The sequence below is a fragment of the Ambystoma mexicanum genome, chromosome 9 (assembly GCF_040938575.1).
Source record: "Ambystoma mexicanum isolate Mex_15411 chromosome 9, UKY_AmexF1_1, whole genome shotgun sequence".
In the NCBI taxonomy this organism is placed as follows: Eukaryota; Metazoa; Chordata; class Amphibia; order Caudata; family Ambystomatidae; genus Ambystoma; species Ambystoma mexicanum.
This window is the reverse complement of record NC_090931.1, coordinates 956,957,312-956,982,122: the sequence shown is the minus strand read 5'-3', so window position 1 is coordinate 956,982,122 and position 24,811 is coordinate 956,957,312. Positions and strand designations below refer to the sequence as shown.

General features: G+C 49.0%; 1 protein-coding gene across 1 annotated transcript in view; it reads right to left on the bottom strand.

The window, feature by feature from the left end:
- Nucleotides 1–24,811, bottom strand: part of BBS5 (Bardet-Biedl syndrome 5) — a 396,157-nt gene that overhangs the window by 268,570 nt on the left and 102,776 nt on the right. Inside the window, exons 2-3 of the mRNA XM_069616160.1 lie at nt 12,368–12,450; nt 10,497–10,562 (exon numbers count right to left, since the gene is read on the bottom strand). Coding sequence (XP_069472261.1) covers nt 10,497–10,562; nt 12,368–12,450 — 149 coding nt within the window. The remainder of the gene's footprint in view (nt 1–10,496; nt 10,563–12,367; nt 12,451–24,811) is intronic.

Genomic DNA, 24,811 nt, shown 5'->3' with positions numbered 1-24,811 from the left:
TTTTGTCTTTCAGATGCGGGATGCAGCGCCGAAGGCCTCCGGAGCGTGCAAAGAGTTGGTAAGCTTTTGTCTTTCAGATGCCGGAATGCAGTGTGAAGACCTCCGGAGCGCACGAAGAGTAGGTAAGCCTTTGCCTTTCAGATGCCGGAATGCTAACCTGTTCTTTCTTGTCTTTATAGGTGTTGCTGAAGACTGGATTCAGGATGGTAAGCCTTTGCCTTTCAGATGCCGGAATGCTAACCTGTTCTTTCTTGTCTTTATAGGTGTTGCTGAAGACTGGATTCAGGATGGTAAGCCTTTTTCCTTAGGCCCAGGACCGGATGCAGAAGACACAATGAGCGTTCTGCTGCAGAGGTTGCAGAATAACGCAAAGCAAGGTTCATCCACCGGGTGTGGTTTAAATAGCCTCCTGTAGTGCTTCGGTGTCTCCTTCCACAGCCACGCCTAGGTAAGAAAAGAGTTCCTGCTTTCCAGAAGAGTTCCAGTGTTCTGAATCTAGGGAGTGGCTCCAGCCCCACCCAACAGGAAAAGTAGTTCCAAACAGAAGGGGATCAGAGGCTCAACTGGCAGGCAAGTAAGCAGCATGGTCTGCTGCAGGTAAGTCCACCCAAGCATTATGAGCCCGGCGCTTCCAGCGCTGGGACTGGGCATATTTATGAGCCTGGTGCCACTGGCGCCAGGACTGGGTCCAAAAGGTCCCAATTGGGACTGGTTGGCACTCGGAACCTGGGTTATGGATCTGCTTCCAAGGGAGTTGGGAAAACCCTGACCTTTTGGAAGCAGAGATCATGACAGTACCCCCCCTCAAGGACCCTCCCAAAGCGGGCTTCTCTGGGGGTTTTGGCTTGTCAGGAAATGTTCGGTGAAATCTTTTGATTAGGCGAGGAGCGTGGACATATTCAGCAGGTTCCCAGGATCTCTCTTGGGGGCCGTAGCCTTTCCAGTCAATTAGGTAGAATAGTTTAGATTTGGAGATCTTGGAGTCCAGAATGCTTTTAACTTCAAACTCGAGTTCTCCATCAACTAGGATAGGTTTTGGAGATTTGGTTAGTCGGGTTTGAGGTTGCACGGGTTTTAATAGAGAGACGTGGAAGACCGGATGTATCTTCATGTGCGGGGGCAAGTCCAACTTGACCGCTACTGGGTTTACTATGGTAGTGATGGAATAGGGACCAAGGTATCTTGGGTTGAATGTGCGTGGCCCTTTTAGAGATAGATATTTGGTGGATAACCAGACTTGATCCCCTACTTGATAGTGAGGGGCTTCCTTCCGATGTTGATCTGCTCCTTTCTTGTATTGTTCTTTAGCCCTTTGAAGGTGAGAAACAGCTTCCTTAAAGGCTTAGGTGATTGTAGAATGCAGGTAGTCTACTGCTGGTGTTTCAAGATCTTGGAGGGGATCCAACTCCGAGGTTCGAGGGTGACTGCCGTACAAAAGAAAAAACGGGGTTTTCCCAGTTCCCGAATGGACAGAGTTATTGTAGGCATATTCGGCTATCCAAAGGATATCTTTCCAAGTTTTTTCAGTTTGTTGCAGCATGCAGCGTAAATACTGTTCCAGAGTTTGATTGGTCCTCTCGGTTTGTCCGTCGGTCTGAGGGTGGTGACTGGTCGATAGTCTCACATCAATTTGAGCCGACCGACAGCAACTTCGCTAAAAATGAGAAATAAATTGACTACCTCGATCCGAAATTAGAACCGAAGGAAAACCGTGCAGTCGGAAGATGTTTTCGAGAAATTCTCGGGCCAGAGTTGCTGCTGTTGGCAAGGCTTTGAGCGGAATGAAATGCGCCATCTTGGAGAATAAGTCCACGATTACTAGAATCGTATTGTATCCGGAGCATGGAGGTAGATCGGTGATGAAGTCCATAGAAAGCGTATGCCAAGGGCGAGGTGGGATGTCAATAGGGCGTAAGAGGCCTGCTGGTCTTTCCTTTTGACTCTTGTTTTGGGCGCATACTCCACAGGACATTATAAAGTCTCTGATATCTTTCTTCCAAGACGGCCACCAGAAGTAGCGCTTGATCTTTTCTGAGGTCTTGGCCATACCGGGATGACCTTCCATTAAAGAGTCGTGATAACAAGAGATTACTTTTTTCTGTAAATCTGTGCTGGGTAGGTATAATCGTTCTTGGAAATACAATAAGTTGTCCTTTACTGCAAAGTCCTTTCCCTGCAGATGCCAATTCTGTATGTCTGCTGGAGTTACAAGTTGCCTGGCTTTATCCTTAACTTCCTCTATGGATTCGGTGGCGATTACACCCAGAATTCTTTGTTCGGGAATGATTGGTACAGGTTTGGGGTTGATCAAGTGTTCTTCCACTCCCATCCGAGAAAGGGCATCAGCTTTACCGTTCTTTGTACCAGGTCGATAGGTAATTATGAAGTCAAACTCGGCAAAGAATAATGCCCAACGGAGTTGTCTAGAGGATTGGGCTTTTGCGGTTTTCAAATATTGCAGGTTTCGGTGATCCGTAATCACAGTAACGGTGTGTCGGGCCCCCAGCAGGTGATGCCGCCAAGCCTTAAAGGCAGACTTGATAGCCATAAGTTCCTTGTCATTAATCGTGTAATTGATTTCAGGAGGCGAGAATTTGCGGGACCAAAATGCCACGGGATGCAACTGATTGGTTACCGGGTCCTTTTGTGATAGAACTGCCCCCATGGCAAGGCTGAAAGCATCAGTTTCCACGATGTAGGGGAGTTCGGGGCAAGGGTGTTTTAAGATTGGTGCAGAGATAAATTTAGTCTTCAAATCCTGGAAAGCTTGTTCCGCCTCGGTAGACCATTCAAAACGTTTGTTTTTCTTTAACAAGGCAGTGATGGGCTGGACTATTCGAGAGAATTCGGGGATAAACCTGCGGTAAAAGTTAGCGAAGCCTAACATGCTTTGCACACCTTTTACGGAGGATGGTGATGGCCATTTGAGAACTGCATCGACCTTCTTCGAATCCATACGCACTCCGCCAGGTGATAATATGAATCCCAAGAATTCAACTTCAGTCACGTTGAAAACACATTTTTCCAACTTAGCGAAAAGTTTGTGTTGACGCAATCTTTCGAGGACCATTTTCACGTGTTTCCGATGTTCAGATTCCGATGAAGAATAAACGAGGATGTCGTCAATGTAAACAACAACACATACATCTATGAGCTCTCTGAGGACATCGTTCATAAAATATTGAAAGGCGGCCGGGGCATTGCAAAGTCCGAAGGGCATGACCTGATATTCAAATAGCCCATACTTGGTGCGGAAGGCCGTCTTCCATTCATCGCCCTCTTTTACTCGTACCAAGTGGTAAGCTCCTCTAAGATCCAGCTTTGTATATATGCATGCTTTTCTGACTTGGTCCAGGAGTTCAGGGATCAATGGTAACGGATATCTATTCTTAACGGTGATCTGGTTCAGGGAGCGATAATCGATACAAGTTCTAAGGTCTCCTTCCTTTTTTGGAACGAAGAACAAAGCTGAAGAAGCAGGGGACTTGGAAGGACGAATAAACCCATTTGCCAGGTATTGATCCAGGTATTGTCGAAGGTTCTCAGGCTCGGTGAGGGCATACATTCTACTACAAGGAGGAGTAGATCCAGGTATCAGGTCTATCTGGCAGTCATAAGACCTATGAGGAGGTAGAGAGTTAGCCTGATCCTTCCGGAAAACATCTTGGTATTCTAGGTATTCGGGAGGTAACTGGGGAGTCTCTGAAGAAATTGCGGCCAGTGCAACACCAGGTGGAGGGTGACAAGTAGAGACACATTCTGGAAACTGGACCGTTCTTGCTCGCCAATCGATCAGAGGATTGTGTTTCTCTAACCAAGGTATTCCTAGAATAATCTGAAACTGAGGGGCCTTGATCACATCGAACACGATCTTCTCATGGTGCCCATCTTGACTTACTAGCGTCACCTCTTGAGTGGTATGCGTTACTGGCCCGGAGGCTATCTCCGTACCATCCACCGTAGTAATGACGTCCTTTACAGCCTTGGGACAAAGAGTTAGATTCATCCTCAAAACCATTTCATGATCCACATAATTGCCGATGGCACCGCTGTCGACGTAAGCTTCAATTGCATGTAATCGATCCGGGTTATCAGGGCTAATGAGGACCATAGGTATCACGAAATGCGAGGTCACGGAACTGGTTTTCACGCTCGGCAAGAGGACCTCTATTCTTGTCGGGCGAGGTCGTTTCCCTGCTCAGAGTTTGTAACTTTGGTAACTGCAGCTCCTACTGCCTTCTTGGCAGGTTTCACCGGACAGTCTCGAAGAAAGTGCCCTGAGTTTCCGCAATATAGGCATAATTGCAACTGTTTCCTCCTTTCCCGCTCCCTTTGTGTTAGAGGACCTTTCAGACCCCCTATTTGCATGGGTTTCCCGGAGCCTACTCCTTTGGAAGGAGTTGGCGGTTTGGAAAATACTCGAGCATCAAACTTGGAATGATCGGCCTTCCTGTTCTGCAGCCTGTGATCTATTTGAACGACCAAGTCTATATAATCCGAACAGTCTTGTGGGGGATTCACTACTTGGGCTAAAACGTCTTTGAGCTCTCCACGTAGACCTCTATAAAACAGCGTAATCCTTTTGTCCTCAGGCCATTGAGTTTCCACTATTAGTCTATTGAAAGATGCAATATAAGCCAAAAGGTCTTGATTACCCTGTCGCAACGAAAGAAGCTCATTGTCCAAGGCCTACCCCTGTGAATGTCTTGCGAACAGTTTTTCTATACTAAGCTGAAAGGCTTGAAAATCATGGAGAACCGGATCATCTTGATTAACTAGAGGGATCGACCAGTCTGCCGCATTGCCACTAAGGTACGAAAGTACAAAAGCTACTCTTGCTTGATCAGTTGGAAAGGCTGCTGGCCGGCATAAGAAGTGCAACCGGCACTGATTGATAAATACTGCAAACCTCTTTGGGTCACCAGAAAATCGTTCGGGCGGAGCCAGAGGTACATTCCCAGGTAGGTTGATCTGCACTGGATTCATAGAGGATGTTGAAGGAAGATTTGCCCCTGATGCGGGTAACGGGGTCTGTCCGGCTTGTGACTGTAGCACTTGTCTAGCAAGATTGTCTGTTCTCTCCTTGGAAATAATTAGTTCCCTTCTTAGAGCATTCGTTTCCTGACGAGCTGCATGCACTTCTGCCCTTAGTTCCCCAAGTAACCGGGCTAGGGGGTCAGTATCCGAGGTTTCCATAGCGCCTGGGCGAGAGTTTTGCGGTGGGCTTTGCGTTCTGTAACGCTCACCTGATTCTCGCAGAGGCGCCGGTCTTGACTGGGCGACTACCGTATCTCCAAAGGTGATGTGTAGCACCCGGTTGGCTCTTGGGCTGGACCTCTGTGCACTGTATGCCTGACGTGTAGAGTAAGATGTCTGCAGATAGAAAATATGGGGTTAATGAACTGGGGTTATTGGGGTGATAAAAAAAAATAAAATGAATGCCGAGCTCTCCATCTGCCTCGGGGCAGGGTGCTGTAACCAGTTTCTTCACTGGATAGGTAGCGCAGGCCTCTTGACTTCAGAGGACTGCTGTCCGTCGTTTACTGCACGAACGGTAAGTTTCGAGTCATTCAAATGTCTTTAAAGTCTTTAGTAATGATGTCTCTTGTTTTGCAGGGTTCCGGCGATGGCGGATGACGGGCTGAAGTGAGTTGAAGATGGAGCCCGTGTGATGAATAGAAGCGCCTGGAAGCACGTAAGTAAGCGCTTGTTGCCTGCTTCACGATGCGCTCTAACTGTCTTTTTATTTTGCAGGTACGAGTTCGGAGCGGCTGCAGGGTGCCGGAATACCCACTGGATTAGATGTGGAAAGGAGTAATGGCACGTGAGTATTAAAGTTCCCCAATGTCTTTAAACGCACCTTGTTTTGTCTTTCAGGCTGCAGGGTGCCGGAATACCCACTGGATTAGATGTGGAAAGGAGTAATGGCACGTGAGTATTAAAGTTCCCCAATGTCTTTAAACGCACCTTGTTTTGTCTTTCAGATGCGGGATGCAGCGCCGAAGGCCTCCGGAGCGTGCAAAGAGTTGGTAAGCTTTTGTCTTTCAGATGCCGGAATGCAGTGTGAAGACCCCCGGAGCGCACGAAGAGTAGGTAAGCCTTTGCCTTTCAGATGCCGGAATGCTAACCTGTTCTTTCTTGTCTTTATAGGTGTTGCTGAAGACTGGATTCAGGATGGTAAGCCTTTGCCTTTCAGATGCCGGAATGCTAACCTGTTCTTTCTTGTCTTTATAGGTGTTGCTGAAGACTTGATTCAGGATGGTAAGCCTTTTTCCTTAGGCCCAGGACCGGATGCAGAAGACACGATGAGCGTTCTGCTGCAGAGGTTGCAGAATAACGCAAAGCAAGATTCATCCACCGGGTGTGGTTTAAATAGCCTCCTGTAGTGCTTTGGTGTCTCCTTCCACAGCCACGCCTAGGTAAGAAAAGAGTTCCTGCTTTCCAGAAGAGTTCCAGTGTTCTGAATCTAGGGAGTGGCTCCAGCCCCACCCAACAGGAAAAGTAGTTCCAAACAGAAGGGGATCAGAGGCTCAACTGGCAGGCAAGTAAGCAGCATGGTCTGCTGCAGGTAAGTCCACCCAAGCATTATGAGCCCGGCGCTTCCAGCGCTGGGACTGGGCATATTTATGAGCCTGGTGCCACTGGCGCCAGGACTGGGTCCAAAAGGTCCCAATTGGGACTGGTTGGCACTCGGAACCTGGGTTATGGATCTGCTTCCAAGGGAGTTGGGAAAACCCTGACCTTTTGGAAGCAGAGATCATGACACCTACCTCCAAGTGCAACTCTTGGCATGACTCTGACCTTGAAACCCTGAAACGCAAGTGTAGGTTGGCTGAGAGGAAGTGGAGGGCATCAGGTGCATCCTCTGATAAACTGGCCTGCCGCCTGCTCCAAAGGCAATACAAAATCTCTGTCCTGTCCAAGAAGAGAGCGCACATCCAATCCGCTTCTCTGCGGCCTCTAACATTACGTCGAAACTCTTATCTGCAAGGAGCTGGCCAATCCTTCTGCAGTCTCCACTTCTCCCGTTACCTGCCAGGCCCTCTGTACAGCTCTGGCTTCTCACTTCACCACTAAAACTCAGGACATCATGTCCTCTCTCTCCTCTTCCTCTCCCTGTATGCCCCCCCCCATGGCTGCCCCTCCCGCTCCTCCTCCCTTCTCCTCTTTCTCTCCGACTACACCCTACGAGGTTTCTGGACAAGACCAATCTATGAAACTGTCATCCAAACAGGTGCTCCCCTCCTCCTCCAGAACCATCTTGAACCACATCCACACCCATTGGCTGATTTCTGCAATCACTCTTTTGCCACTGGAACTTTCCCCCCTCTCCTCAAGCACTCCCTTGTGCAACTCCTCCTAAAAAAGCATTCTGCTGATCCTACCTGTCCAGCAAACTATTGCCGGAACTTGATCACTCTTTTCCTGGGCAAACTCAAGGAAAGGCTAGCCATCGCCCAGCTTACTCTCCACACTGAAACTGTTGGTTGTCTACATGGCCATCAGTCTGGCTTCAGAGCAGCCATAGGCACGGAAACTACTCTCCGGAACACCTGTGAAGATCTGCTCTCCAATCTGGATTCCAGCCTTCCTTCTGTCCTCATCCTCCTTGACCTTTCCTCTGCTTTTGACTCGGTCAACCATGCCATCCTTATCAATCCACTCAGTGAGAACCTGGGCATCACGGAACAGGCTCTGGGAGGATTGTCCTTCCTCCTGGACCGACCGTCCCAAGCCAAAATTGGTTCTTTTGTCTCCACCATCTCTCTCTCCACATGTGGTGTTCCCCAGGGCTCTAACCTCTCACCCTGGCTCTTCAATGTGGCACCTTCGGCCCATTTTATCTCTACCTTCTCTAGCTTTCAGTGTTATGCGGATGGCACTCTGCTCTCTTTCAGGCTCCCCTCAGCTTCCTCTACTCTCTCGCTCATTCCCGACGGTCTATCCATGATTCAGGATTGGTGCTCCTTTAACAATCTGTGACTTAATGCCAGTAAGACTGAGATCCATCTCATTGGGACCCCCGCTCCAGCTTTCCCTCTCTCACTCTGGCCGCCCTCCTTGGCCCTCTTCCTTCCCCTTCCTGTGAGGCAAAAAACCTTGGTGTCATCTTCGACTCCACACTCTCCTAACCTCATATCATGGACCTTAGGCCCACTACCAGCTGCACTTCCTCGGAGGTATTCTTCCTTTTCTCACTTTCCCCCAGAAATTCTGTGTCTCCAGAGCCCTGGTTCTCTCTAGGCTGGACTACTGCAACAGCCTTTTTCTCAATCTGCCTTCCTCTACTCTTTGCCCTTTGCAACTAATCCAGAACAGGACTGCGAGACTTTTCCTTGCCCTCAAGCTCTGGGACCGTATCGCTACGGCCCCGAAATCTCTCCACTGGCTCCCAGTGGCTGCAAGGATCAAGTTCAAGACCCTCTGCATTGTCCACAAGGCTTTCTGGGGCCAGGGCCCACACTGCATCCGAAATTCTCTTCCCACATCCTTCTCGAGCCATACGCTCTGCCACCTCTAACTCTCCGAGGATCGGACACTTCTCCCGGCAGAGTGGGGGGTAGATCTCTCTCCTCTGCAGGCGCCACCCTCTGTAATGGCCTCCCTGGCCCTCTCAAACTTGAGCTGGACTACCTCAAGTTCCGGAAGCAGCTCAAAACCTTCCTTTTTGCCTCCGCTTGCGCTCTCTTTCTCCCAGCTGACCAGCTTGTCTGCTGCACCGACTGGTGGCCTGGCTACCCTCAGCATCTCACCAGGTACCAGGCTCCTCCATGACCAGTCGCCCCTGCACTGCCTCTGGGCCTACCGCGCACTTAGGGGCTGTAAGTGTAACCCTACGGTCCCCTGCCTCCTTGCACTTACCCAGAGCTGCACTGCCCTGTTCTGCGCTTACACAGAGCATTCTGTCCCAAATGCACTTCCTCTTTCACTCTCCCTGGCACTTCCCCCTTCTCCCTCCACCCCTGCACTTTGCGTTATCGCACTTGTTATGTTACAGGGTTTTAAAAAGTGCAAGGTCGCCCAAAGGCATCATGACGCTAGAGAGAAAGGAATCCACAGACCAGGCAAGGAAAAGCAGCATGCGGCTCAGGAAACAACAGCATTTTTTAGAGCCTTTCGAAAAGAGAAGTGGTTAGGCAAAAGCTTCAATGAGGGAGGGAGAGAATTCCACAGTTGAACGGCAGCAACGGAAAACGACCGACCCCCGACCCGGGTGAGCCAAAAGGACGGCACAGAGAGCAGACCAGAAGCTGCTGATCGCAAGGGGTGATTGGGGACATAACGCACACATTTAGTGTGCAAATATTCTGCTCCCTGGTCATAAAGAGCGCGGTGCACGATGCACAAAGACTTAAACTAGAAGCGCTGGGCCACTGGGAGCCAGTGCAAGGAACGCAGTACAGGGGCGATATGGGCCCCATAAGGGGACCCGAGCCGCCATGTTTTGAAGGCGTTGCAACCGGCCTACCAGCCCCTTAGGTTGGGCCAGATGGAGATAGTTGCAATAATCCAACTTGCTCATAATCGTGGCGGCTACCATAGGAGGACGGAGTGCGGCTGGGGTCAAATGGCGGGTCTTTCTCAATATTTTCAGCTGAAGATGACCGGTCTGGCAGATCGCCGATAACTGAGCTGCCATTGACAAGTTGTTAGTCATTAGGACCCCCAAATTATTAACTTTGGTGGAGGGCACCAGGAGTGGGCCTAGAGAAGAGGGCCAGAAGGAGGAAATCCAGAGTGAAGGGACTGGGGGAGATCCTACCACCATCACCCCCGTACACACGATCTGAATGACACAAGGCCTAGTAAGATTGTTGTTTTGTCCTTGCTCTGTCTCCCCCCCCCCCCTTGTCTTGTCACGCCTAGAAACACTTGTGTACAGGTGCGTTATAAATAACTTATATCATATCATGATGGAAGAGCACTAATCGAAATAAAGATTTGAGAAGCAGCAGCTAAAACCGCTCCGGTCACTCCTTTTTTAAACACACAGTTTTAAGAAGAAACTCAGGGTATTCGTGTGTTTAGTAGATGACAAGCTGGTCAGGCTTTCCATCCAAGCTGGGATGTTCTTTTAGGGAACCTGCCATATGTCTTACAAACCATCACTCATACTTTCATACCTATAGAACAGGGCCCCCAACTACACCAACATATAGCCCATCAAAAGATTAGAGTGAGGATATGTTGTGTTGTAGATTAGAACCCTAAAGGAACAGGCTACATCTGTCATAAGGCTTACTAGGTATCTCACAACCAACAACCCTTACTCCACAGTGCTGAGCCTGCCACTGCAATCATTTACTCCAAGAGGGCAGAAAAGACACTACATCACAGGGCACTCTTGGTTACCTGTCAAACATCACAACAGCACAAAAGGAACTGGATTGCTAAAAGGATGAGTCAGAAAAGAAACTCACAGGCGCTGTAAAAGTAATTTTTGACACACTTGCATTTCTATTTCTCATTCGGTATGACCAGGTTAATTGACTTACCAAGGTTAACCCGTGGTAATGAAAGAGAATGCCAAATGATTCGCAAATTTGTCACCAGCAGTCGACCTGCAAACAGTGGAAATAGAGGACAGTGTCAGTAACACAAATGCTGCAACATTCATCATCTTATAACGCATGTATGTCCTGCTAACATTGCTTTCAAATTCGACATCAAATTTGAGGTTCTGTTCATCAAATGATCAGATTTTTTGCAACATGTGCTTTAATAAAGAGTCCGTAAGATAGCTCTGTAGACTGAGCACGCACAAGTCACAGTTCTGTTTCTCGACACGGCTGTCTTTCAAACTTCAGAGGTCGATAGAGTAATTGCGATTCGGTTTGACAATAACCTCTGCTATTTCAGCAACCATCCTGTTTGTTATCAGTGAGAAAATGTGACTAGTTGTGGATTTTCCATACTAGACTATGGAGGCCCAGCCCGTGACATGCCCAGGATAGTGCACAGAGAGGTCTTCAGAGCAGAGACAATTCAGTTTCTTCTGTGTTTTAAATAAATTGTCATTATATTATTAACATTATCATTAGAAGTTTCCCTTTGGAACTTTGCTTGAGCACTGTTGTATTTATAATACATCGGTATTAATAGTTCTTTTTTTGTTCATATTGTAGCAAGAATTCTGCATCTATGGCTTTGGGCTGAGTTGAATTGACCTTCTTTGTACCTGAAAATAACCCACCGAGTTCTCCATTTTGATTGTTCCCATTAACGTGGACTACATTTTCACCAAATTCAGTGGCGTGATGTACACTGTACAGTGGTGTGGGTGAGCACCTCCCTGCCCTGTGTTTACCCTGGTCTCCTCACGAGAGGTGGGGAGGGAGAGCGCATGGCAGCCCCTCCATTACTAAAGGGATCCGCAAGCTTCATCCACTCGGCTACAGGAGGAGCACGGCACTAGCATCTACATTGAGCACCATACGTTCAGTGTCTTGATGTACACTGGTGTGGGTGAGCACCTCCCTGCCCTGTGTTTACCCTGGTCTCCTCACGAAAGGTGGGGAGGGAGAGCGCATGGCAGCAGCCCCTCCATTACCGAAGGGATCCACAAGCTTCAGCCACTCGGCTACAGGAGGAGCACGGCACTAGTATCTACATTGAGCCCCATGCGTTCAGTGTCTTGATGTACACTGTACAAGGGTGTGTGTTTGTGTGTGAGCACCTCCCTGTGTTTACCCTGGTCTCCTCACGAGAGGTGGGGAGGGAGAGCGCATGGCAGCAGCCCCTCCATTACTAAAGGGATCTGCAAGCTTCAGCCACTTGGCTACAGGAGGAGCACGGCACTAGCATCTACATTGAGCCCCATGCTTGCTCCAATTACCAGGGCAGAAAACGCAAGAACTGTCGAGCTGCTACCTTATCAAGAGACAGTTCCCCATCCAACAGTGATTACAGGGTGATGTGGTTCACCCCTAAATTCAAATCAAGTTAATGGCAATGTAAAGAATTATGGGAGCAGTGGCTAGAGAGAATGGTCTCTATCCAACGACCGATGGTTGGCCAGCTGTGGCAAAGCCTGGAAATGGAAGGTGAGGAAAAAGTCAAATTCAACTGTTAACGGGGAACAACACATTCTGGAGTTCAGCGAGGTCAAATGGGGCGAAAGAACCGATTATTGTACAGACACTGAACTGGAGACACATATCTAGTTAAGAGGGGAGTTAATGTAGTGGTCTCACCTGATTTTATTTGAATTGTGCAATTGGATATAGCATGAATGCCCATATTGGTCTTTCCTACTGAGACAGTTTCGCATCAAAGCGCTCAACAGTGAACCAGGGACAGGCATGGGAGCTTACTTTCCAAAACATGTTCTGCAGAACGCATTATTAACTTCTTGTTGTAAACTTACCTCTATCTCCATTGTTGCCTTTCGTGTCTTCAATGGAGTCTAGACAGTCAATAAGCACTTCTCCAGCTCGCATTCTCATTTGTCTACAAAATAAATAATAACTGCATTTAGGCACTTTGATAGCCTTCAGGTTTTCAGTAAACTGTTTGGCTAACATAGCAATAACATTGATTTGATGATCAGATTGCAGCACTTGGTTATGAATCACCATGAGTTTGTCATCTTACTGATACTTGCAGAGTACAACTAGAGTCAAACCAACACATCCAATTTACAGAAAAAAATGATCTACTTACATTTATTTGTAAGTCTTTCCTTTAAAAGGGCTTTTTCTAAGAAGAAAAAAAGCTATTTGTTCTTTTGGAGTTTTTGTATAGGCTCCGGAGACTGCGAAGTTGCTTCAGAGCGCACGGGTACATCAGCGTGGAAAGGAAGGCCTTGTGAGCTGCGGGTCTTCAGAGGTCTGTGGAAATTCAGGAACTCCATCTCTTGGTGAAGATTAAGAGGCTGGAGGTCCAATGGGATAGAGTGTGGACATGGAGGCCACTACCTGGAAAATGCATCTGCACGGTCAGGTGGACAATGAGTTTGAGGGAAGACTTGGAGCATGCTCGTTAGGTAGCAAGATAGCAGGAAACACTTTGGTGAAGTAGACCAGCACAGACAGTAAAATGTTCTGTTGGTCATGTATAGAATTGTCAGGTCAAAACAGTATTCCACAGGAATCCAATGCATGCATTTCAGGAGAGGGGGTCTCTGTTTGTGACCGACCCAACCACTTCATGCTGAAGATGGGACGGGCATGGTAGAACTGAATCCTAATTTTATGGAAGCTTTTAGCTGCCTAACATAGATTGCATTATAATAATCCAGTCGAGAGAGAACAAGAGGGGTTTCTTACTGCCATGTGGAGAGGGGTTAGGATCCCTTAAAGAAGTTCACAGATAGAAGAAGACTGCCTCAACTATTTTGGGCACAAAGAATAGGCATGTGTCAAAACTCACTCCAAGGTTTAGAGACTGGGATTTGGGCCCATTTTGAACAGCCATGAGAAGGGCAGGGAGCATGGGACAGCCAGGTCATCAAACATCAACTCTGTCTTGGATGTGTTTAGACAGAGGTGGTTGATATTCATTCAGGACTGCATGTGCAGGATACACTTAGCAACTGCTTGGCCTTTAACTAAGCATGGGTTACAATGGATTCCTTTTTTCCTGCTACAGTCAATACCACCATGAAAATACAGTGGTCCTACAGTGGTCTTACTGAAAAAGCTAGGCATGAAATTCATAAAGAATAACATGCCTCCTTGGGACATTACCAAGAACGTTTGAACTGGCTGGCCTACCATAAAAACAGACACAAACGACTAAATCATGAACCACTATAATAGCACGGTTTAGAAGCGACTTCTACAACATTGTAAAGGCTGTAAATCATATGGGAACTATGACATTTCTTGTATTCTATTGCAACGTGTATGGTGATGTGACGAAGGGCCCTGTTTAACAGAGTTGGTGGATTGTTGGGAGAGGGCGCAAAAGGGGCACTTCGTCATGGGATAACAGTCACTACCCCAGCCCCTTAAGACATGTTAGGTAGATGTTTCATTTTTATGCCACATCCCCTCTACCTGTCAGACCACCAGCACATTTTGCTGGACGCTTGGTCCTTATTCTCCTGAATGAGGGGAGCCTTTTCCCTTCGGATTCATTCAAAGCCCTTTTAATTGGAAACTTAATGGTAAACCAGTAGAGTTATATTTATCTTGGTGTAACCATCAAGTCTCGCCCACAAGGTATGTTTTATGGTGATTTTGTTATATCCAAGGTCCTCAATAAATTGTTGGTTTAAAAAAAATGTATCAGTAAAAAAAGGCTGTTTTAACATAAAAGGTCTAATGTCTATCTATAGGACTAGCATTGTTCCAGCAGTGCTTTATGGTACTATTTTAATTCTCGAGTCAAGAATGAAATGGCTGGAGCTGTTAGACGTAAACATTTTGAGTTGCATACTTGGTTTAGCATCCTTGGTACCAGCAGAAGCTGTAAGGTTAGAACTTGGTCTTGTATCATTGAGATCGATTTGGTTACTCCAGCAATGTACATTTGTAGTATCCCTCTATGCTCCAGATCTGCATGCAGACCGCCTACTACGCTGTGTTGTCAAACATTATCGGCAGACATCTGCCAACCCTTTTTTATCAGAGCTACAGGTCACTTCTACGAATCATCTGGAAAATATTGGGCTAACCCTAGAGGAGTTGATTGACTCTCCACTGGCATTTAGGACACTGAAAAATAAAACCAGTGTGTGGGATACTGATATTAATCTCTGCAGTTTGCACAACACGAAGAATAATGCAATGTATGCAAGTTAGGGCTTCCAACCATATCTGCCACGCATTTACTTAATTACTTCTATGAGTTTCAACATCCTCCCAACTAGGGAACACACGGGTAGCTGGGTAAGGGACTCATGAGGAAAGATTGTGCTGCCTGTACAATCGCTCTGTGGAATCTGCTCGGCACATACGGGCTGACTGCCCGAAATTAAGTAATATTAATATAAAAGGGTATGTATCTTTTGTTCCCAGTATTGAATTCATAACCTCTGAACAATTTTGGAACAGTATTTATTGCGCAGAATCTATTGTGAAAACGGCCTCATCTTTTTTTTATCTGGAATGTGGTCCTATCCCTTTTTGAATAGTTATTAGCATTATGGACAGTATTGTATTGTAATTTCCATATGAATGGTCGTATCTGATTTAAGTTTCCCAGTCTTTTATCATGTTTAGATCCATTTTCATCAATTGTTCATATTTTATCTTGGTATTGATGAAATCTGTTTTAATTGATGTGCTGGATACCTTTTTAAGCATATTTGAAATCGTGTACCTTGATGAAGCAATTGTTTATATATTGTATGTATTACTATTGACTAATGTGGTTTCTCTTTTTTTCAAATTTGACTCTAATCATGTGCGTAAGGTTTTTATTAATTAACCAAATGCACAATAAAAATTAAAAAAACAATGTTTGCTTTGACGATGGAACCCTTGTTCATTTTGTTTTGAACTTTATTTTATGGAGTCTTGCTTTCCTCCATACTTTTAAGGCATCTTTGTTTCACTTATGCAGGACATAGCACTTTTTGTACAATGTTGCTGGGAGCCCTTGGGACTCTCCTATTGATATTTTATTTTCCTTAAGAACTACTGTACTCCAAGTTAGAGGGATACTTTTGTATCATTCTTAGCTTCTCCTTTTGTGGGATCAGCACACACCACACTATGAGGAGTGCTGAGGGGTTACCTTGTATCCCCTTTCTCACTGCTGCTGTAACATTTCTGTTACAGTGACAAGCAAACCTGAATGGATGGTGGCAGTGGACGTGTTCTACCGACTTTTACGCAATTTTTACCTGAGGCTGTCTTCACAGCTGTGGTTATGCACAGAAGGGTCACCATTCTTTTTTCTCCATTTCTTGTGTGCTTGCCCTTTCTTGCTCCTTCTGCCGTCCTGGGTGTGGGAGGTCCTGGTTTGACGTTTGTCTTTGGTGGGAATCCTTTGTGAAGCCTGCCGAGGCTCCAGTGTGTCTGCGAGGACAGGAAGCAGACGAGGAGTCAGAAACTCTTTTCTTTTTCTTGTGGGATGCCTGCCTGGAACTAGTTCCAACTAGGACGTTGGAATGTTCCATGAGTGTTGATTGGCTGGGTTCCTGGATAAAAGGTGAGAATTCAAAGGCAAAAGACAAGCCAACCACTGGAACAGAAGAACCGGACAAGACGAGGACGAGAGATGCCTGCAGCAACTTCCAGCAACCAGTGAAGCATGGTGAAGTGACTGCTGCTGTCCTGACACCGCTCCGAAGAAGACTGCTTCCTCCCTTGGACTGGTGGACATAATCGGTGCTAAAACGTCCTGCATTTTCAGCCATCCCATGACCCCCATTGACGGGCACCTGCCAGCAGGCCCCGACTCATGTCCCCCCACCCCCCCCAATTGACGGGCATCTGCCAGCAGGCCCCGACTCATGTCCCCCCCCCAACAAGCCCCCCCATTGACTGGCACCTGCCAGCAGGCCCCGACACATGGCCCACCAAACAACATGTCCTAACAAAACAGACACATGGCCCTAATGCCAACCCAAATCCCCCTTTTCCCCAGTACAAGCATGCAACCATCCACCGCACCCACTCCCAAATTACCCATGCCATAACAGTCTCAAAAGAACCACCATGCACATGCATAAATGCAGAGCCACACAGTGGCAACACATGACTGAGGCAATGTACATTGAGACATGCACAAAACCAATGATAGTACACAACACCAATCATGAAGTTCGAATAAATGTATTAAAAACATAATAAAATAACAAAGAAAATCAAACTTGCTAATTAATAAATAATGAAAGCTATTACATCGCCAAAGTCAACATGAATCAAATAATAAAAAAAAAAGAAAACCATTGATCCATGGGAAATGTTAAAAAAGAAAGTATGTAAAAGTCTTCAACTATATACAATCCAAGTCCAAAGGGTCCATGATCCCCAAACCAAATGAAACCTACCAAAAGTCCTATGAATAAAAACTATATACATGAAGTGGAGCAAAGTCCATTAACTCCAGAAAAAAAGAAAAAACAAAGGAAACCTAATACAAAAGAACTATGTACAAAGGTGGCGGGCAAGTCCAATGGCTCACTTGTTGATGTTCCGGGCCAGGGAATCATCGAACTCCACGTCGATGTTCCCGAGGCGGGCCTCTTCCCTGGCCTCGAGGTCTCGCAGGGATGCAGTCATGGTGTCCTCCAACTCCCTGCGAGTTGCCTCGAGGCACTCAGCCCACCTCAATGCCCTGCGCATGGAGTTCTCCGCCCTGACCATAGTGAGCCGTGCCTCCTCCGCCCACTGCCGCTCCGCATCTATCCGCTGGCCCAACCGCTGCCACACGGAAGCCACTCCCAATCCAGGGTCCTCCTGCCCTCCGGCCGATTCCTGCCCCTGTAATGTTGAAGGCCCTGAGCCATCATCCCTCTGACCCTGAGCCTGCTGCTGCCATGCTTGTGCCCTGCTTGTCGATGCCTGCACGTCCTCCTCTTGCTGGGGTCCAGTTGTTGGGGTGGCCACCCCTGCTGGATCTCGACTCCCGACTGTGGCAGGGATGTGTCATCCACCAGCCTGGCCGCTGGGTCAGGGGCAGCTCAACAGGGTGCCCAGGTGATACTTGGGCAGGAAGATGGCACAGAGGACGACTGGCGCATAGGGGGTTCAGTCGAGGAGGGGGTCGCTAGAAGATCCAGCACACGGAGGAACCCAGCACCGGTGGCCCGTCCTAGTAGGCTGACGTGGTCAATGAGGTATTCGAAATGACATGCATTGTCCACACGAGAACTCTGCACGTCATCCCGAATACCATGTTGACGCATCGCCAGCCCAGCTGGGAAAGCCTCAATCCGGTCACGGATTGCCACGTCCGCAGGGAGAGGAAGGCCAGTTGTTGTTCGCGCATCCCCTCCCTGAAAACAGGACTGGACGAAGGCATCCCTGCTGGTGCGGGATGATGCAGTCACAGGATCAGGGACAGGATTACACAGAGGCACCTCCGCTGCGGCCTGTGCTGCCTCCTGTGCCTGATCCTGGACTGCACTACTAGCACCAGTGGAATCCCCCCCCCTCCAGGCCCTGTGCATGGGACTTCCACAGCCTCCTCCTCAACCAAACCCCCCACCAACCTGGATGTCTCCGTGCAATCTTTCTCCATGGGCCCCTGTGGGGGCTCAGCTGCCACTACTGCTGCTGAGGAGTCCACCTCCCACCTCCACCTCTTGGACCTTCCCTCAGCAGCTGCGGCCATGGACATGGCACCAGACTCCTCACTCCCGGAAGAGACGACGACGTGGGAGGAGAGCTGGGCCTTGTGTCTCCGGCTGGTGGTGGGATCCCTGCCTCTGTGTTCCACAGCACTGTCTCCACCCTCTTCATCAGTCGACGCTGCACACAGGGAGAGACAGAACACAGGCATCAGGGCACTGTACAATGGTCGGATACACGCAACAGTTGCACATGAGTGGCAGTGTCAAACTTCACAGATGCCATCCCACTCCCCAACCCTCATATTATTTGAACCCACACACATGCACAAAAGGACAGGAATCGTGCAGCAGGCAGCAGCATCCATACACACACACCAGCATGAACATCCGAAGCTTGGCATGACATCACAAGCAACATGGGGAGTGCCGAACACATGCACACACGCCAAACAGACATGCATCTGTACATCTCCACCACCTGTCACAGTGCAATCATCGGCAACTATGTCACATCTGCCAATCGGGTTCCTACATGTCTGTCACATGCATCCATGATGTATCACTGTCGCACACATGTGAAACACACACACGCACATGTATGCCATGCACATACATGAAGGTGGAACCAGCATCCATGTGTCACACCCCAACCATGCCATAGTACATACCCAGAAATACTAACATGTGTGCATCTCCACATGCAGTTGTGCATCATGCTTTGGAACACATACACCATTGATGTGCATCACACATGACAGGACTCACATGCAGCACGGTCATGTCCCTGCACATACACATCCATACATGTACCTTTTCAGACATATCTCCAAGCTGCACACTCCTGGCACACCTCAACATGCACTGCGTCCAATAAATACGCATGGACACTTACCGCTCGACTCCGGACCGGTCTCCCTCTCGAGGACCTGGCGGTGAAGCGCTGGGTTAATGCGTTCCAGGACCCTCATGTCGTCGGTGGTAAGGTGGACCCGGCGCCTCACTGCATCCACTGCTTCCAAGAGGCGCCGGGCCTTCCTGAGGGTCCTTGACCTGAAGTCCTCCCAGCGCTTACGGACGTGTTGTATGTCGCGGGTTGCCGTCCCCTCCGCGTTGATGGCAACCACGATGTCCAGCCAGATCCTCTCCCATCCATCCTTGTCGGCACGTCTTCTTCCATAGAGGGCATCATAATGCACCAGGACTTGCTCCTCCAGGATGCCAACATCTCCTGCTGAGAAGCTGGCAGCCCTCTGCCTCTCTGGTGTCTGATGGTGTTCACCCGACATGGCAACCCTTGAGGCAGGTGTGGGTGGGCAACTGGGTCCTGGTGCTGGGCCGTGGAGCGATGACTTCAGTCGGGAGTCTTCTGTTCCAGCAGGGGTGGTCACAGCAACTGGACCCCTGCAGATGGCTGATGTGCAGGCAACAAATGGCAGTGCACGTGGCCAGCAGGCAGGCAGGCAGCAGCAGTTGGCAGGTAGGAGTCTGCTCGGGGCTCTGGGGGGGCAGAAAAATGGCCTTCTGGGCCAGAGCGTGGTCTTCCGTGTGTTGTCGCGTGGCCAGCTTGATACGCAGTGATTTTGCACGTGAATAAACAGCATGTCTGCGTGTAATTCGAGGAAAGGCCCTTAGCGCGTAAGTGATGTGAGGCGCATGGGTGTTTCTGTGGGAAGGGTGGGCAGGCGTAGGATGCCATTTTCTTGTACATCTTCAGAGGTCATTGTAGTCTGCGTGTACCACGCATACGCTTATTTTTGTGTTTCTGGGTGCCACAGCGTAGTGCGTGTCCTTTATTGCATGCATGTCAGTTACCAGGGGTCGCGTGCACGTTAAATTTTGTTTTCGGGGTCCCTGAGCGTTGCGTGACCCGTCATCTTCCCCCTGGGGTCACAGACAGCCTTGCTAGAGCATAGGCGTACGTATTCCATCTAGTACCCTGCCCCCTTCACCCCAATTGCCCAGGACAATTGTTTACTGCACCTCCCATTCGCACAAGAACATCAGTGCCATGGTTGGGAGGCGACCAAGAGTTAAGGGAGGCAAAGGTGGCCGACCTCCAAGAGGTGTCCGCGGTAGGGGACGTGGCCAGGATGAGCAGGGTGGCCCAAGAGGCCAGTGTGTGGACGACCAATCAGGGCCACCTATGCCCCACCTCCCAATGGGTGGGGGCATTGCAGCTGACACCATCCCAGCTCAGGCCCCGTTAACCCGTCCCAGATTGGTCACAGAACTGGCAAGGGATGACTCACAGGCAGACTTCCATGTCACGAAGACAAAGCCACGTGTGGCCGTGAAAGTTGCTGTCACCAGGCCATGTGGATCTGGGGCAGCAATGTCATCTGCTGCCCCAAGTAGCCAGGGTGAGGAGGCTGCAGGGGCAGCAGCAGCTCAATCCACCCTGGCTCTGAGTCACCCAGCCGGGACAGTGTTGGTCCCAGACCATCACACCAAGGCAGTTGTGCCACTTGGTCCTGGCAAAAGCACCCAGCAGCTGTGCCTGCTGTGAGACCTTTGGTCATCGTGCCATTACCTGTTCCAGTTCCCAGCCCACCTGCGCTTCAGTCCCTACCTACAAGAGCGGTGTAAGCCACTCAGGGTCCGCACCACCTCTCAAGGAAGAAGTGTGCTCTTGCAGAACAGGCTGGGACCCCAGACACGGATCACTCCTCCGGCACGTCAAGGAAGCGGCGTTTCAATGATGTGGAACTAGACGCACCTGTGGGTTAAGTGTCGGCCCATGGCCGCGAAATGCTGGTGACTGCAGGGTGCAAGACTATGACTGCTCAATGTAGGGCCCACTGGCAGTGCATCGCAGACCAGATTAGTTCCCTTGGATTTGGGAGGCGCACAGCTGATTGCTCAAAGCGGTGGAATGACCTCAAATGCTGAGCAAAAAACAAGTTGGCTTCCAATTATGCTACTCTGATGACTGGCAGTGGGACTCATAGAACATGAGGCAATCGCTGGAGGGTTCATCACAGAGAATCAGATCCAAGGCGCGGGAGACCTACTGGATCTTGAGGCAATGTCCGGTGAGTGGCCATGCGTGTGTGTGCAAACCATGTGTATGTTGCTTGGGTGAGGTGTTCTGATTGAGTATCAGGTCAGGCTGTGTAGTCATGACTGCTATAGGTCACCCATGTGGTGCCTCCAAGCCATCCCCTGCCCTTGGGTTTGGGTTTCACAGTATCCCTTCTGACCGCAGTAAACACTTAGCACCTGATTACTGCACTTGCCCTTCAACTGGCATCATGCCACAACATTGTTAATACTGTTTTTCAGTTAATTCTGCCTGATTGATGGGATCATTTGCATGATGAACACATTTTTGTGCCGTTCTGCCCCAAATTCACCATACTTCAGACATAGATTTCACCCCACAATGCCCCACATTTGTTTCCTTTTTATGGGAATGATTTCATCAATCAGGCTGATTGACTTTTGTGCACCTACACATGCGGTGCACACTGTTAGGAAAGATTTCTTAATTGTGGGTAATTTTCCTTCCATGTGGCAACCCCTAAACTTTTTGCTGTGGTTTTCACCATGATCTAGACTTTGCCAGAGAAGTGCAGCCTTCTGCCGCACTCCTCTGGGCTTTCGCTCCATTCTTACGGGGAAACTGACATGCCCTTAAGACAATCAGTACCGGGAAACGCTGTTTTCCGTAGTTTCTTTATCATGTTGCAGCATGACACAAGAGGGCACTGTAAGCTAAGTTACTGCTCTCTTGGGTCTCTAGTCTTCTACAGGCCGTAGATACTCTTTTTGGATTGTAACTGATCGGTGCAAGTGAATCACGGACGGGAATGGTGGCAGCGATCGTTTCTTGTGTTTTGAGCTCCTTTTGGCGTTTTAAGCGCGTTTCTCGCGCTTAGCCCAAATGGTGGCCTGGCTCCCAAAATGGCCAGACCACGAGGCTCCTTTGTCCTGTCCGCTGACTGTCTTGCCCCCTTCTCCTTCCCTAGGTCGAGCCGACCCAGGGCCTTCCTTATTTGGGCAGGTACTTTCCCGCGAAACACGGATGCTTTCGCGGGCTTCTACAGGCCTTGTGTGTGCCTCCAGGATGTGGGCTAGGATGTCTGGTCCCAATACACATTCTGGGTGCCAGAGAGTCTAGTGTGGTGTGAATGCCTGGGACCACCGTGGTCCGTGATAGGTCGACGTATGGTGTGAGTGTTTTATGAGCGGATCTCCCATTGGGTCCCCTCCGTTTTGGCGCGAAGGGAACCGTGGATAAGAGGGGGCTGGAAACGCCACTACCAGGTCGATCTCCTGAGTTCTCACGAACAAAGGAATACAGGAGCCAAGTATCCTGCAACCACAAGGCTGAACCGAGGAATCGCTGGTGACCCGCTGAAGGACTGCTCCTCTGCACTGCTGTCGCCTTGTGAAACCCTTTCTACCTCTGATCGAACCAGAAGGCCTGTACTGGTACTTCGACCCTTGGAATAGCGGAAACAGCTATTCTCGGCATCTTCACCATCTCCTGCAAGTAAGCCTTCGGAAGTGTCTCTGGGCCATCCAGCAGACTGACCAGCCTACCCAGGAGTCTTGCTCTGTAACCGCCGCCAGGTTGTGTTGTATTTCGATTCGTACACTTGGCATTCCCAGGTCTGAAGTGAGTAGTGTACATTTGGCTGAGATACACACGGCCGCTCCGTTGCCCTGCTGTGGTAACAAACTGTGCGGGTTCACTTCGTTTGGGACATCTTTAACTCAACTTTGCTGCTGCAGAATCTACATGACGACGAGACGTCCCCTGCTCACCTGAACCTGCCAGCACTGAAACTGACGAGGAGAAGCCTGGGTCTGCTTGCATCGGGGACCGGTGAGTAGCATAGCTAGGAACTGGTCGCCCTCCTGCAGGAGCCCATAGCTTTTCCCCGCGGTGTCAAACAGCACGCCTTTCCGTACTCGTGCTCTGCTTCTGCCCAAAGTGGAGGCTGCGCTTGAGTCGCGGAACTCTGTTCTTCTTCATTTGTGAACCAAACTGAACTGCCTGATTCCCTCCAAGAGACTCCTCTTTTTGCCCGTTGGCACCAGTGTGTGCAGGTACTTTTGAGCACAAGGCTCCACTCTTCGTAGGGCTTGGACTTCCTTTTAGTTAGGTGCCTCTGAAGGTGGACTGGGTCTAATCATTATTTCGCACTGCCTGTTTTCCTCCCCTTCTAGGTGGACTACACATTTCGTGCATCTAACGCTTTAGACTCGTTTGTATTTGTATATATATTGTATTGGTTTGGTATGTGTTGGTTTACTAGAGTTTTATTGTGATTTCTCGCTACGGTCATTGTTGCAAAGGCCTTGAAATAAATGTGTATATATTTTTAATATAACACCTGTTTGGAGTAATTTGTAAGTGTCCTTGCTTTGTGTGCTCATTGCAGGCTTTCAGTCACCCTCACCCCTCTTGAGACCTAGTCTTGACCGCCGCGATCGCTACCCTGATTGGTCTGGCTTGTCCAGAGGTTACCCTGTTCCAAGTAATTAGGTTGGCCTTCTGAACCTCTGCGCCTCCAGGACAGAGTTCAGAAATCCGTCTTAACACACACGATCACTTCGGAACCCTGTCCAATGTTCAACATGACAATTGACTTGTGTCATGTCCAAGTGACCTACCATTGATGTATCCATGTGCCTACCATCACTGAATTAGTAAACACTGGCTTTGTTGCAGCATCTGACACATGTGTGTTTTGTCCGACTCTTTTGCATGTTCTATTTCATGATGTGCATCTCACATGGATGGGGACAGCACTGATTTACTACCATCTGGGTGTCCTTGTCAATTCTGCCATGGCTATGCCACGTGCCATCTGTGTGCTGGCATGTGTCATGTTTGTGGATTGTCCATGCCACTCAGAGGATAATGTGTGATGCAGGTGCTATGCACCTTGCAGCACATGTGTTGCTTTTCCATTTTGGAGTCCTCAGTGTCTGCTTTTAGGGTCCGCTTCCACTTCGTTGCGAGTGCATGAATGCCAGAGTTAGTGTCATGTGTGACATGTGTCATTAACATATTCAATGTGTACATTGTGATGTCTATGTGTGTCGACTATGCTGTTCATGCCCGCCTTCTTTACTTTTTTTTATGTTTGTGCAGGTGATGAGGCACTAGATGTTGAGGAGGAGGAGATGGCGCAGGGGCAGGAGTACTCAGAGCCCCAACCAGGCACCAGTGTAGGACGTGGGGTGGTGGTGCAGGAAATTCCATTAGTTCTACAGACCATCCTGTTCACAGGTGTCTCTGGGTACTCCTACGAAGACCTCTATGTCTCAGGTGCTGAATCTGACATTGAGACAAATGTCCCGCTGCAGGTGAGTGTTTCTGGCAGGGATGATGTTCTGTTTAACCCACCTGCACTGGGGGTATGCCCCTCAATGGGGCATTCAGTGTTGGAATGTCTGCCTGTGGCGGTTAAGGAAGCAGGGTCACACTCCACTATATTTGCTCTTGTTCCTGGGCCAGCAGATCAAAAGGAGGAATGCAGTCCCGCAGCCTCTGGCAGTGCCAGCACAGCAAGGTGCACATCACCTTGGCCCAAACAGGTGTGGTGCCCCCCCATCGCGGTGGCCGTGCGCCACCAGGCAATACTGTGTGGGAGAACTCCATGTGTA